The 16,028-nt window shown below is 34.7% G+C and overlaps 1 protein-coding gene across 1 annotated transcript; it reads left to right on the forward strand.

Moving 5' to 3' along the window:
• The first annotated feature begins 611 nt into the window (after nucleotides 1-611).
• LOC149927152 (tubulin alpha-8 chain-like) lies at nucleotides 612-2,259 on the forward strand. Its single transcript, XM_090158054.1, has 3 exons — nucleotides 612-1,241; nucleotides 1,307-1,834; nucleotides 1,900-2,259. The coding sequence occupies exons 1-3, from the start codon at nucleotides 714-716 to the stop codon at nucleotides 2,197-2,199; spliced, it is 1,356 nt and encodes a 451-aa protein (XP_090014180.1). The 5' UTR covers nucleotides 612-713; the 3' UTR covers nucleotides 2,200-2,259.
• The last annotated feature ends 13,769 nt before the right edge of the window (nucleotides 2,260-16,028 follow it).

Below are 16,028 nucleotides of genomic sequence, written 5' to 3' on the forward strand. Positions count from 1 at the left end.
TTGCTGTAGTTTACTTTTGCCCCGATTCTTTTAAAAAATGACTTACCTGGAGGACGTGCTGCCATCTTTTAATGGCACAGGAAATTAAAATTCAAAATAGCGAAATGATAACGTCACCAGGGTTTTATAATAATATAATATTAATAATCATATAATAATAATATTATTTAAAATTAGACCACTTATACTCTATTTAGTGGACTTTATCCTAAATTATATATCCTATACAATATATATTGTTAAAAATTACTATAATTTCAGTTATTGTCCAACTTACAAACGAGCTAATCAACGCGAGGGGTACTTTTATGCCCCATCTTTTAAGTATCTGGTTTTGATTTCGACGCTAGCGACATCTGTTGAGAAAAGACTTACTTCACGTCGAGCCGACACTTGCTTTTAACATTAATCGCCTAGACAACGAGTTTATAATCCTAAAATTATTTACCTAAGTTTAAGTGTGACAGTAGCCTTTATTTTACCAGTTTCCCGTTCGGATATGTTACTATTTTAGACAGTTGATTGTTTTGTTCTCACGCGAAAAAATAAAAGTAAATAATAAATGAAAAAATGTACATAATACGCATTTTACTTTTTTATAAAACAGTATATAAGATTTGACTCTTGGGAATTTTCTTCAGTTTCAATCGAAGTGTTTTGTTCCGTTACATTCCTCGTTCAATCATCTAGTAGTATTTAGAACTAAAACAATCATGAGAGAATGTATAAGCATCCACGTCGGACAAGCTGGGGTACAATTGGGTAACTCGTGCTGGGAGCTGTACTGTTTGGAACATGGCATCAACAAAGATGGCACCCTGAAGAGAAATCGTTCCACGATGAAAGACCATGACTGGCCCACCACTTTCTTCAGCGAGAGTAGCTCGCAGCATTTCGTTCCACGTGCCTTGATGGTGGACTTGGAACCGACTGTCGTAGACCAAGTACGTACTGGGCCCTATGGTAAACTTTTTCATCCGGAGCAACTCATCACCGGTAAAGAGGATGCCGCTAACAACTACGCCAGAGGACATTACACCATTGGGAAAGAATACTCTGATCAGGTTTCGGACAAGACTCGGAGACTCGCGGAGCAGTGCGAAAGCCTTCAAGGGTTTCTGATATTTCGAAGTTTCGGCGGCGGCACTGGTTCGGGATTCGCCTCTTTGCTCATGGAGAGGTTGTCCATGGAGTACGGTAAAGTGGGGAAACTGGAATTCGGCATTTACCCTTCTCCGAAGGTAAATAATTTCCGCTACAAAAATTATATTCTTTTAATCAATAATCGTAACCTATCCTAATTCAGGTATCGACGGCGGTAGTCGAGCCGTACAACTCGATCTTAACAACGCACACGACTCTGGAACATTCGAGCTGTACCTTCATTGTCGATAATCAGGCCATCTTCGACATTTGCACCAGGAACCTGAACATAGAGAGACCTGACTACACGAGTCTCAATCAACTCATTGCCCAAGTGACGTCGTCCATCACCGCGTCTCTCAGATTTGACGGCGCTCTTAACGTGGACCTCGCCGAATTCCAAACCAACTTGGTCCCTTATCCACGCATCCACTTCCCACTCGTCACTTACGCTCCAATCACCTCCCGCGAGAATGCGTACCACGAACAATTTTCCGTCATGGACATCACCCGCGCCTGTTTCGATCCTAACAACCAAATGGTGCAATGCGATCCGCGGAAAGGGAAATATATGGCCTGCTGTCTCCTGTACCGTGGCGACGTCGTGCCTAAGGACGTGAACAATGCCATCTCCCAGATCAAGACCAACCGTTCTATTCAATTCGTCGATTGGTGTCCTACTGGCTTCAAGGTACGCTAGTGTTTTGGTAAACATACATTCTTACTTCGTTTTGCGTTTACAACTATTATGATCAGGTGGGAATCAACAACCAGCCGCCAATCGTGATTCCGGGAGGTAACACTGCCCAGGTGGAGAGGGCCGCTTGCATGTTGGCCAACACCACTTCGATCGCGCAGGCGTTCGCCATCCTCAACCACAAATTCGACCTGATGTATGCGAAGCGAGCTTTCGTGCATTGGTACGTGGGCGAAGGGATGGAGGAAGGCGAGTTCTCGGAAGCCCGCGAAGATCTGGCAGCTTTGGAGAAGGATTACGAGGAAGTTGGCAACGATGGTTTGGAAGACGAAGGAGAAGATGGAAACGACGAATATTGAACTTACGCCAGCTGTTACGTTTTATTAAAATGCGATAAAAGTTTTTTTTTTAATTTTTAATAGTTTAAAGTGTATTTTTATTTTTCGATATTTTAATTACAACATAATCGCAACTACCAACTAGGCATTCTCTCGTATTTTGACGCGGAATAATTTTTTTTTGCAATTCGGGGTACGAAACAAACAAGCCCAAGAAGAAAACACTCAGATGAAGAGTTGTAAAGAGAAATGGCCCGATAAAGAGACATTTTCCAAAGTTTCGTTAAATAACGAAACATTCCCCGTTTTCGTTCTTTAACGAAACTTTTTCGCCTAAATCAATGAAGATAATTTATTATCTGTGCAACCCCCGAACCCTAGCAACCACAGCCTGAAAGTAAGATCACATAATCTCTACATCCACTTGTTACTACACTATTAACACCACCAAATTACAATTTCGTTCAAGTTTATTACAATTTGAATATTTATAAATCCAATTGTCACATATTGCTCACTTCATTAACTTTTTTATTACATTTTGTTTGCTTCTCAGACAAGTAAGTTGACGAATCACTTAAGTACTATTCAATTTTCAAAGCTTGAGAGTTCATTTTCGACTAGAATTAGCACATAGAAGAAGTGCCGACGTTATGCGTATAATCAGACGATCGATGAAGCATATTCTTTTGGAAAATTAATACTTTGGAAAGAAACTACCCTTTCACGTTAATCTCGACACCAACGAATTACGAGTGTACATTGGGTGGGTTCGAGCAGAAGTCTAGGTCATTAAAATGAAACCTAGTTCATTATCTTTCGTGCCATACAGCAATCGAATATCTCATCAACGACCAGTCTTTTGCCTGCTTCGAAAAATGCGTCGTTGAAATCGGCGTATCTATTTCCTTGGGCCGATCCGGTTATCCATTCCGTAATACCAGGAAACTATAGAGGTATACACTTGGAATGTCTAAGGTTCCATTGGCACGGTGATAGGAAAGCGCGTCGAGAAAAAGGCGGGGCTTAACTACGTCTAGTGTAAGACGTAACACGACATTTCAAATTCATTGGCTCGAAGTTTGACGCGAAAAGAATGCGTCGTCATGGTAATAAATAGGCGATCTTCCCGCGCAAAAAAGGCTTATAAAACAATGGATTTAAAAACCTCAATTTGTTATCGTACTTAATATTTTGAAGTAATTATAAAGTTCTTCGCGAAAGAAGTGTAGTGATACCTAATTTCAGGTATTTGTATGCAGTGGCGGAGCCGCGGACTGGCCATAGAGTGAACCTGCCCGATGGCAGGTGGGCCCCACGGACCGTTCATGAAGTGGGCCCCTCAAACATGATAGCGTTATAGTTTTTAAAGCTGGGGCCCTTTGTCTTCTGGCAGCCCGAATTATTAGACCCAGTCCACCACTGTAAATTGTATGGTTATAAAAGAGATAATCAGGTAAGCTAATAATATAATAACCATGACTAGGCTTAATGACGAGTTTTCGTCGAATTAGGGTAGGGAGGCGCAAGAGTTTTTCCGCTTTAAGACACGCCAGTTTCTACGAGCTTCATCACAGCCAGTGTCGTAGCGCGGACGGGGCGGCCGCCCCGGGCGCCACCGTCATGTTAGGGTATAGGGGCGCCAAAATATTATTTGAAAAAAAAAATAAGCTTATATTAGGGGCGCCAAATTTTCACTCGCCCCGGTCGCAACTTTTTCTAGCTACGCCACTGATCACAGCCGTAAAAATCTTCCTTAGACATTCCAAGTTTATACCTATATAGTTTCCTGGTAATACGCAGTACCCGACTATACCCGTACTGGAATAAGATAATTCGTCCTAGTTCATAAAATGCCCTACCTACATCACTACTCACTAGGAAATAGAGCTATTCTAAGACTCAGTTTAGTAAATCAATATCTTTGAACAAGTATACCGAAAAAATTTAATTGCGGAATTTGGGGCCAATTTTATTTTTGCGGAATTGAAGAGGGTTCCATGTCCTATAATGATCTATACAGGTATCATACTATGTACAAGAGATTTCAGAGGCTTATCTTAAATTGGAAATGTTTGGCATTTTTAAAACTCCTAATGGTATTCCTTTTTTTCTAGAAATATTGTAGTCAGTTAGGAATCAATATCTATTATTTCTATTTTGTTTGAAGTGTATATTATATATTTGTGCCAATTAAAATTTATGCATTTATTACAAATAATAATAATAATAATAAAAACAATAATAATCAGATAAGCCACAAGTAACATAATGTATTAAGTGTGACAATTATCCAGAATTATAAGATTTTAAGTCTTATTTCGCAATTACTGTTTAGTTCATCACAGAGCCCCCTTGTGTCTAAATATGCCAAAAGCGAAATAAATTACTACCAAGGACGAAAATATACTACTCGATTCGGTTGTAGGTCCAAGTCGGAGCTAGCCGACAGTGTCATAGTCGAAAAACAAGGTTGGTTAAAAAAAATTAGTATTAAAACAATGAAAAGTATTAAACCATATGTAACATAATCTCAAATAAGTATGTCATTTCTTTGAATGGTAACATTTTCCATAGGAAAATAAGAATTGATTGGCTTTTCGGAATCATGAAACATGTGGTTTCGCGAAAGCCAAAATATCGCAGACCACTCGCCTTTGCGTCCCCGGAAGGCAAGGTTCGTCGAGAAAAATTGTTTACATGATGTTTTAGTGCTTCTCTTAAGCGTTTACCCGGCATGAAAATGTTTATATCAGCTCAGCTGTTACCTAATAGTGTTGATAATATTTCCTAGCACTTTTCTTTAATTGGCAAAGTAGATTTAATTTAGAACGTTAATTAATATATTTATTTCATTTCATTTAATATAATATTTGTATTTTTATTAGGGTTTCTGTGATATAACTACAACATGCCAGGAATGTGTTGGGGTGTAAAAATGGTGTTGGGAAATCCAAAAATAAAGTCTCATATTACTGTTTTTCCAAGGATAAAATTTTTAAATCTCTTTGGCTTACTTGTAGCCCTTCAGGTTCACTTTTCCCTCAGGCATACTGATTTTTTTATTTACTTTTGTTAATAGGGTTATTTTAATACGCTCTCGACTCACGCCACATGATTCTAATAGATCGATTTACAATTTATAACGGGCAAAGACGACTTTAAACGGGTAAAATTCATCCGAGGTAACGTGGTGATGGCGTTATTTGTTAGTAGATGGGGCTTTGATAGCAACATGACGTCATAATTTTGATTTTCAACGATTGGTTGAAAGTTTTCAGTTTTAGTGGAGAACGGTTTTGTCGAGATTTAAAATAAAAATTATATTCCCTGATTGGATAGTTTAAAATCGTATTATAGTGCCATTTATGGCGAAGAGTGTTAACTACGGTTAAAATTAATTGTTAATTTAAATTACAAAAATTATATATATATATATATATATATATATATATATATATATATATATATATATATATATATATATATATATATAATAAAGTACTATAATTTAGTAATTAATTAATAACATTTTAAAAAAGTTTATTTTTAATAAACGTTATAGTGTCGCCATCTACCTCAAACATTATTAAATAGGAAGGTACCTCGGTTGGATTACGCCCCTTTTTGAATATTTCCCTGTAGGCAATATGTGAATGCGTCAATATAAATAAAATCCCCCGCTTTCTAGAAAATTACTGGTTTTGACCATCTTGTTACAATCTTTAAGTTAGAATCCTCCCTTTTCATAGCAATGATTAATTAATCCACACGCTCTATACATCAAAGGAACGGAAATCGCCACCCCCCACCGATAAAAATTATCCCAAAGTGATTAAATTAATTTACAATAAACATTAACCTTAAAATTAAATAACTTTGGAACCACTTGTTGTAATTAAGTGAAATTTAGATGGATCATAGCAAATGATCTACCCTCACCCTTAAACATAAAATTAAGTCGATAACTTAAATAGTATAGGTCAGATAAATTATAAACTAAATCCCCGCCTTTCACAAAGCTAATATTTAATCCGTCGCCAATGTGGTGCTAATTAAAGGCTTGCCTCTGCGTGGCCCAGTATTTCCCAATATACGTAGACTAAAGGGTATAATTGAAACCATGCACGGACCTTGCACGGACGCATAAAAGACCTCCAACAATCACGAAGCACGCCCGGGGTAGGTCTACTTTAACTACTTAATACCCTCAGCGGACCGCGACTCCATGGAGATATTTCCGAGTGGCTATTCTCCGTTCGGCTTCTAGGTAACCCTAAAGAGACCAGAGAAGCGAATTTGGCCTACTCCGAGATCGAGACGACGTCCCCCACCACAAGAACTGGTAGTACCGCGACCGTATTCCCCCGCTTATATCCAGTGTCAAGGGCAGAATTTCAACCCCGGATGTTTTCTTCAAAAACGAAAGAAAAAGTAACCGAAAGACCTCTGACCCCCCGCAACCACGTGAAGCCAACCATGAGCGACCTTTATAAAGAAGGGTAAGGCCCAGTGCCGGATTTAGACTACTGAATACCCTGTGCTTAAAATACTTATGGGGGCCCCCCATAATGGTCTAAGTTATAGAGATCAACGCCGTTAAAGCAAGTAACGGCTTTTAGAAGGTGTCTTAATATTTTATGTTAGATACTTGTAATTTTGAGGCAAAATGGGTAAATGAAGACCAAAAGAAAAGCTTATTTTAAATTTAAACAATACTAAAACAGGCACTATTTACTCGTATTTAAAATACCCCGAAAATAGTCGCGTGTTGCTTTAAATATTTAGTCGCTTGATTTTATGTAGCTCTTTTCAATTCATATGACTATACGTGTAATGATGTTTGTAGGATCTGAGTACTAAGGTAAGTTTATGGTACTATGGTTCTAATATTTAAAAAAAAACTCAATTATACAGACAAGTACGTTATATAATGTATGTACTGTACTACTGTGATTATTTTCGCTTCGCCAATTTGAGGGAGAAGACGACGTTGCTTAAAATTAAGCCCCGATTATTTAAAATATAAATATTTGTTTAAAAAAATTTCTTATAATTATTTAAAAAGAAATTGAAACTTTATAGTTTTGGTATCAAATAAGCACTTTCAGGGGAATCAGTTATTTATTAGTTGAACACTTACATTACAGCTACATTGCGCTAAGCCGGGAACCAACGGGAATAAACCTAATAATCTACACAATATCATACAGGGGTGAATGGAGGTAAGTGTGATAATTTTTTTTGGGAGTTTACTTGAAATTACTCCTAAACTAAAAATAGCACCCTCTTAAGAATTAGTTCCATTAATATGGCCACTTTATCCTACACGACTACGATATCAAATTTAATATCAAATAAAGAGTTATTTAAATATTAATTATTTAATTTAACTCTGTAACTTCCAAAATGCGGTGCAAGTGTGATAGAGGGGTGAGGTAATTGTGATAACGTGAAATCCTCGACCAATCGCAATGAAATTACATGCTGAGGTTAAATATGGTGTCCAAATAAAGCTAAATGTTTTTCGTAGCTCAAAAATAATATATCTTTAAACTGAAGTACCGAGATGCTAATATAGCTAGATTAAGCTTAACCTTTCCTTTTATAGTAAGTAAACATCAAGTAAATTATAAAAAGTTGTCTTATAAACCATAAATTATTTTACCAAAGTTGAACACTGATTAACTGATCACACTTACCCCACACTGCAAATTTAGAAAGAGTTTCGCGAGATTAAATTTTGGAAAACCTCAAATTATTAGCAAAAATACAAGATTTTCCCAGTAGGTAAAAAGATAAGCAGACTACAAAATACCAAAATATGAAACGGGTTGGCCATTTAGGAAAAAGGTAACAGAAATTTCTAAACAGAAGTAGAAGCGTATAACATTTTTGCAACTACAAGTTTTAAAAACTAAATTTAATTTTGAATAATATTGAAAACATTCAATATGTGTACAATTAAGCATATTTCAGTATCCATTCATCAAATATTTGATTATAATAATATTTGGGGATAAAAGAGGGGCTGATCACACTAACCATAATTTAGCATATGTTATAACATATTTGGTATTGTCCACCTTCAAGGCGAGTAAGAACTGTAACAAGTAACTACTTTTATATAAACATATTTGATACAGACTTATTATCATTTTTATATTTTTTTAAATTGTTGTTTTGAGGTTTAAAATACTTTAATTAATTTTAATCGTGGCCAAGCGGTGCCGCACCGTCACCAACCTTAAATTGTAGGTGAAATCAAGATGGGGCACACCTTTTAACTACAGGTATTTTTCAAGGGCAAACTGATGTTGTAAAAGTAAAATAAGTTGACATTTAAACCAAATAATTAAAAAGGAAAAACACCTGTGTATGATTTAAACCAAATGTTTAAACTTAAAATCATAACATAAATACTTTTTACCTCTCTAGGAGGGGTTATACAATCACCGTGTCTGTCTGTCTGTGTGTCTGCCCTGCCAAGATTAATCATTGCGTCGAAGGGTTGGCAAAACCACCGTGCGACGCGACGGTGAGCGTTAACGGATTAATTTGGGGTTGAGTTTGGTTTGGATGGTGTTTTTTCGTTAACGTTCACCGTCGCGAGAGTTTTAACTCAGTTTGATTGGATATTTCGTTATTGTATTGTACCTGTATGAATGCCGAGTTTATTTTATGACGTTTGTTGGTGTTCAATCTCTCTTCAACTTCTTCTAATGGATTTTTGGGACGGACCGAGTGCTGAGTGTTATGCAACCTCTCAACGTCCGATTGTTCACGGTATTCGTCTTAGTATCAATATGCGGTTTATTGGCGCCGGCCGGGAATCGAACCCGGGTCAGCTGCGTGCAAGAAATTTATTCTAACCACTCAGCCACCAACGCTTTGTAAGCTTTGGTGTTTTTCTAAAAAACAGCTTTGGCGAATGTCCTTTACGACGTTATAACGTTAGGTACTATAATTTATTCTACATCATTTTAAATATTTATAAATTATATTAATCTTATATTTAATTAAATATTTATAAATTATATTAATCTTATATTTAATTAAATATTTATAAATTATATTAATCTTATATTTAATTAAATATTTATAAATTATATTAATCTTATATTTAATTAAATATTTATAAATTATATTAATCTTATATTTAATTAAATATTTATAAATTATACTAATCTTATATTTAATTAAATATTTATAAATTATATTAATCTTATATTTAATTAAATATTTATAAATTATATTAATCTTATATTTAATTAAATATTTATAAATTATATTAATCTTATATTTAATTAAATATTTATAAATTATATTAATCTTATATTTAATTAAATATTTATAAATTATATTAATCTTATATTTAATTAAATATTTATAAATTATATTAATCTTATATTTAAATAAATATTTATAAATTATATTAATCTTATATTTAAATAAATATTTATAAATTATATTAATCTTATATTTAATTAAATATTTATAAATTATATTAATCTTATATTTAATTAAATATTCATAAATTATATTAATCTTATATTTAATTAAATATTCATAAATTATATTAATCTTATATTTAATTAAATATTTATAAATTATATTAATCTTATATTTAATTAAATATTTATAAATTATATTAATCTTATATTTAATTAAATATTTATAAATTATATTAATCTTATATTTAATTAAATATTTATAAATTATATTAATCTTATATTTAATTAAATATTTATAAATTATATTAATCTTATATTTAATTAAATATTTATAAATTATATTAATCTTATATTTAATTAAATATTTATAAATTATATTAATCTTATATTTAATTAAATATTTATAAATTATATTAATCTTATATTTAATTAAATATTTATAAATTATATTAATCTTATATTTAATTAAATATTTATAAATTATATTAATCTTATATTTAATTAAATATTTATAAATTATATTAATCTTATATTTAATTAAATATTTATAAATTATATTAATCTTATATTTAATTAAATATTTATAAATTATATTAATCTTATATTTAATTAAATATTTATAAATTATATTAATCTTATATTTAATTAAATATTTATAAATTATATTAATCTTATATTTAATTAAATATTTATAAATTATATTAATCTTATATTTAATTAAATATTTATAAATTATATTAATCTTATATTTAATTAAATATTTATAAATTATATTAATCTTATATTTAATTAAATATTTATAAATTATATTAATCTTATATTTAATTAAATATTTATAAATTATATTAATCTTATATTTAATTAAATATTTATAAATTATATTAATCTTATATTTAATTAAATATTTATAAATTATATTAATCTTATATTTAATTAAATATTTATAAATTATAATAATCTTATATTTAATTAAATATTTATAAATTATATTAATCTTATATTTAATTAAATATTTATAAATTATATTAATCTTATATTTAATTAAATATTTATAAATTATATTAATCTTATATTTAATTAAATATTTATAAATTATATTAATCTTATATTTAATTAAATATTTATAAATTATATTAATCTTATATTTAATTAAATATTTATAAATTATATTAATCTTATATTTAATTAAATATTTATAAATTATATTAATCTTATATTTAATTAAATATTTATAAATTATATTAATCTTATATTTAATTAAATATTTATAAATTATATTAATCTTATATTTAATTAAATATTTATAAATTATATTAATCTTATATTTAATTAAATATTTTAGTATTTCAATGTAAAATTTGATCGTGATCAGGAACTGCACTCGGGTCGCATTGCTACAATGCGGATAGGTCACCGCCGAGCCATTGACTTCCACAGGGACAAATATTAAAGTAAAGGAACGATTGTGATAAGGCGGGTTTTTTTACTAAACGGATGAATACAATATCTGTATATATTGTTTATTGAACTTTGTTTTTTAATTTTTGTGAACTTGTTAAAGTCTAAATATTTTACGTATGGAAATTTAAACGTCAAATCTTGTTTTAGCGCAGTCAGCAGATAAAATGGTTAAAGGGTAGAACCCGTTAGTTTTTTGTAATTTATTTCGTTTTTTCAGGCTTTTTTTTATCTATTGCGTATGTGTTTAGCGTATTAGTTTTCAAGGGTAATAGTTCATTTATGAAGCAAATATCGAGTTGTTTACATAGGGGTCTGGGTTTTTAACTGGGTCGTCATTACTTCGTAATTTATTTTAAACGTTTTCTCGACTGATTAAGATGTTTAATGCAGTTCATCAATTTGGTTCGTTTGTTTTATTTATACAGAGCCCTAACTATTCCGGCTACGGGCATTTATTGATATACGAGCTGTCGTTTAGTCGCGGGGCTTTCTGAGCTTTGTGAATGGTAAGTTTTTCGCTTCTTGTTAATTCATTTTTTATTGGTGTGGATATTTGGACATCTACGATTAATAATGCAGTCATTGATTTCCTGGGTGTGCGAGTCATTATGTGATATTGGAAATTGGACGGTATTGGTCTTTTTCATGCGGCATGTGTCACAACGTCAACATTAAGTCTACGAGTCGTCCACTACCACATGTCGAATATAGCTATTCTACGGTATCTTCATCAAGGGCGAGTGTTGAAATAAAATGAGCGTTAAAGGTGTGGCTATAGTATTTCGTAAGCGAGAAAAATACAAATACCCTCTGTAGATATTTATTTCCTTAAAATTTGCTTCGTATTATATTTAAATGACAAACTTGTTCTGTAAATAGGGTTAAATTCAATTGTGCATTGTTTTAGTACGTCTAACTCGCTGTTGTAACTACTTAATTTATAATATTCTGAATAAATTAAACTCGCGGAGTGTTAAAAGTGGAAACTCAACGGATATCGGTAGTAAATAGTTCCGTGAAAAATATTTTCCATATTTCCATTTTTTCTTTTCAGGCGCGCACCCAGGGGGGTGAAATAGTGAATTTTACCCCCCTTCACCTAAAAGTGGGTGTATCTTCTGAACTACTTATGGTAAAATGATTTTAAACGCATCATTTTAAAGATACCTGCACCAGTAATTACATTTATAACTGAAGGTTGATATTTGGGGGGAGTAAAATTGATTTTCACCCCATTTAATCTAAAAATCGACGAATTTTGGTTTTAAATATACGCAGACGGGTGTCAGGTACATCATTTTAAAGCTCAATTATTATGAAACAACCCTAAATACTCAGGGTTGACCAATGGGGTGAAATTTACAAGAACCTCATGTCTAATAAAAAATCGGAAAACCATTTGCGTACCACCTGAAATGCTACCAACAATTTACTAACAAAGACAAAATTCAGCGAGCCCAAAAAAGATTCGAGACTGCTTTGGTCGAAGGGGATATTTCGACCGCCATGTCTAGACCATTAGGTAAGTTACAAGCTTAGATCTATATGTATAAAATCTGATGTTTGTATATATGCACGCCCAAGATAATTGTCCGATTCGCACGAAATTTGGCCTGTGGCACGGTGGCCCCTGCCGTCAGGTTATAGGGGCGTTTTGAGATTGCTAACCTTCGTAGTTTTTGACCACGGGACCAATAACCGGTGACCGCAAGACCGAAATCACTGACCTCACGCTGTCAAGAGACGCGGGTATTAAGAGACACGGGAGTTTATATCTCTGGCTATAATTGCCTCACTTAGCTGTTGCATGGCACGACCTTCGACCCTTTTCGCTTGCGTTCGTTCTCTTTTCTCAGACCCCCCTCTCTATCTGTGTCACGCAGACACTTTTGCCCGAAGCCGTATTCATTCCACGCATACCCATAATACCAACCGAAGCCGTATTCATTCCACGCATACCCATAATACCAACCGAAGCCGTATTCATTCCACGCATACCCATAATACCAACCGAAGCCGTATTCATTCCACGCATACCCATAATACCAATCGAAGCCGTATTCATCCCACGCATACCCATAATACCAACCGAAGCCGAATTCATTCCACGCATACCCATAATACCAACCGAAGCCGTATTCATTCCACGCATACCCATAATACCAACCGAAGCCGAATTAATTCCACGCATACCCATAATACCAACCGAAGCCGTATTCATTCCACGCATACCCATAATACCAACCGAAGCCGTATTAATTCCACGCATACCCATAATACCAACCAAAGCCGTATTCATTCCACGCATACCCATAATACCAACCAAAGCCGTATTCATTCCACGCATACCCATAATACCAACCGAAGCCGTATTCATTCCACGCATACCCATAATACCAACCGAAGCCGTATTCATTCCACGCATACCCATAATACCAACCGAAGCATTATTCATTCCACGCATACCGATAATACCAACCGAAGCTGAATTCATTCCACGCATACCCATAATACCAACCGAAGCCGAATTCATTCCACGCATACCCATAATACCAACCGAAGCCGTTTTCATTCCACGCATACCCATAATACCAACCGAAGCCGTATTCATTCCACGCATACCCATAATACCAACCGAAGCCGTATTCATTCCACGCATACCCATAATACCAACCGAAGCCGTATTCATTCCACGCATACCCATAATACCAACCAAAGCCGTATTCATTCCACGCATACCCATAATACCAACCGAAGCCGTATTCATTCCACGCATACCCATAATACCAACCGAAGCATTATTCATTCCACGCATACCCATAATACCAACCGAAGCTGTATTCATTCCACGCATACCCATAATACCAACCGAAGCCGAATTCATTCCACGCATACCCATAATACCAACCGAAGCCGTATTCATTCCACGCATACCCATAATACCAACCGAAGCCGTATTCATTCCACGCATACCCATAATACCAATCGAAGCCGTATTCATCCCACGCATACCCATAATACCAACCGAAGCCGAATTCATTCCACGCATACCCATAATACCAACCGAAGCCGTATTCATTCCACGCATACCCATAATACCAACCGAAGCCGTATTCATTCCACGCATACCCATAATACCAACCGAAGCCGTATTAATTCCACGCATACCCATAATACCAACCAAAGCCGTATTCATTCCACGCATACCCATAATACCAACCAAAGCCGTATTCATTCCACGCATACCCATAATACCAACCGAAGCCGTATTCATTCCACGCATACCCATAATACCAACCGAAGCCGTATTCATTCCACGCATACCCATAATACCAACCGAAGCATTATTCATTCCACGCATACCGATAATACCAACCGAAGCTGAATTCATTCCACGCATACCCATAATACCAACCGAAGCCGTATTAATTCCACGCATACCCATAATACCAACCAAAGCCGTATTCATTCCACGCATACCCATAATACCAACCAAAGCCGTATTCATTCCACGCATACCCATAATACCAACCGAAGCCGTATTCATTCCACGCATACCCATAATACCAACCGAAGCCGTATTCATTCCACGCATACCCATAATACCAACCGAAGCATTATTCATTCCACGCATACCGATAATACCAACCGAAGCTGAATTCATTCCACGCATACCCATAATACCAACCGAAGCCGAATTCATTCCACGCATACCCATAATACCAACCGAAGCCGTTTTCATTCCACGCATACCCATAATACCAACCGAAGCCGTATTCATTCCACGCATACCCATAATACCAACCGAAGCCGTATTCATTCCACGCATACCCATAATACCAACCAAAGCCGTATTCATTCCACGCATACCCATAATACCAACCGAAGCCGTATTCATTCCACGCATACCCATAATACCAACCGAAGCATTATTCATTCCACGCATACCCATAATACCAACCGAAGCTGTATTCATTCCACGCATACCCATAATACCAACCGAAGCCGAATTCATTCCACGCATACCCATAATACCAACCGAAGCCGTATTCATTCCACGCATACCCATAATACCAACCGAAGCCGTATTCATTCCACGCATACCCATAATACCAATCGAAGCCGTATTCATCCCACGCATACCCATAATACCAACCGAAGCCGAATTCATTCCACGCATACCCATAATACCAACCGAAGCCGTATTCATTCCACGCATACCCATAATACCAACCGAAGCCGAATTAATTCCACGCATACCCATAATACCAACCGAAGCCGTATTCATTCCACGCATACCCATAATACCAACCGAAGCCGTATTCATTCCACGCATACCCATAATACCAACCGAAGCCGTATTCATTCCACGCATACCCATAATACCAACCGAAGCATTATTCATTCCACGCATACCCATAATACCAACCGAAGCTGTATTCATTCCACGCATACCCATAATACCAACCGAAGCCGTATTCATTCCACGCATACCCATAATACCAACCGAAGCCGTATTCATTCCACGCATACCCATAATACCAACCGAAGCATTATTCATTCCACGCATACCCATAATACCAACCGAAGCCGTATTCATTCCACGCATACCCATTATACCAACCGAAGCCGAATTCATTCCACGCATACCCATAATACCAACCGAAGCATTATTCATTCCACGCATACCCATAATACCAACCGAAGCCGAATTCATTCCACGCATACCCATAATACCAACCGAAGCCGTATTCATTCCACGCATACACATAATACCAACCGAAGCCGTATTCATTCCACGCATACCCATAATACCAACCGAAGCCGTATTCATTCCACGCATACCCATAATACCAACCGAATTCGTATTCATTCCACGCATACCCATAATACCAACCGAAGCCGTATTCATTCCACGCATACCCATAATACCAA

The sequence above is a fragment of the Leiobunum rupestre genome, chromosome 9, assembly GCF_980474605.1.
Source record: "Leiobunum rupestre chromosome 9, qqLeiRupe1.1.hap1, whole genome shotgun sequence".
NCBI classification, from domain to species: domain Eukaryota; kingdom Metazoa; phylum Arthropoda; class Arachnida; order Opiliones; family Sclerosomatidae; genus Leiobunum; species Leiobunum rupestre.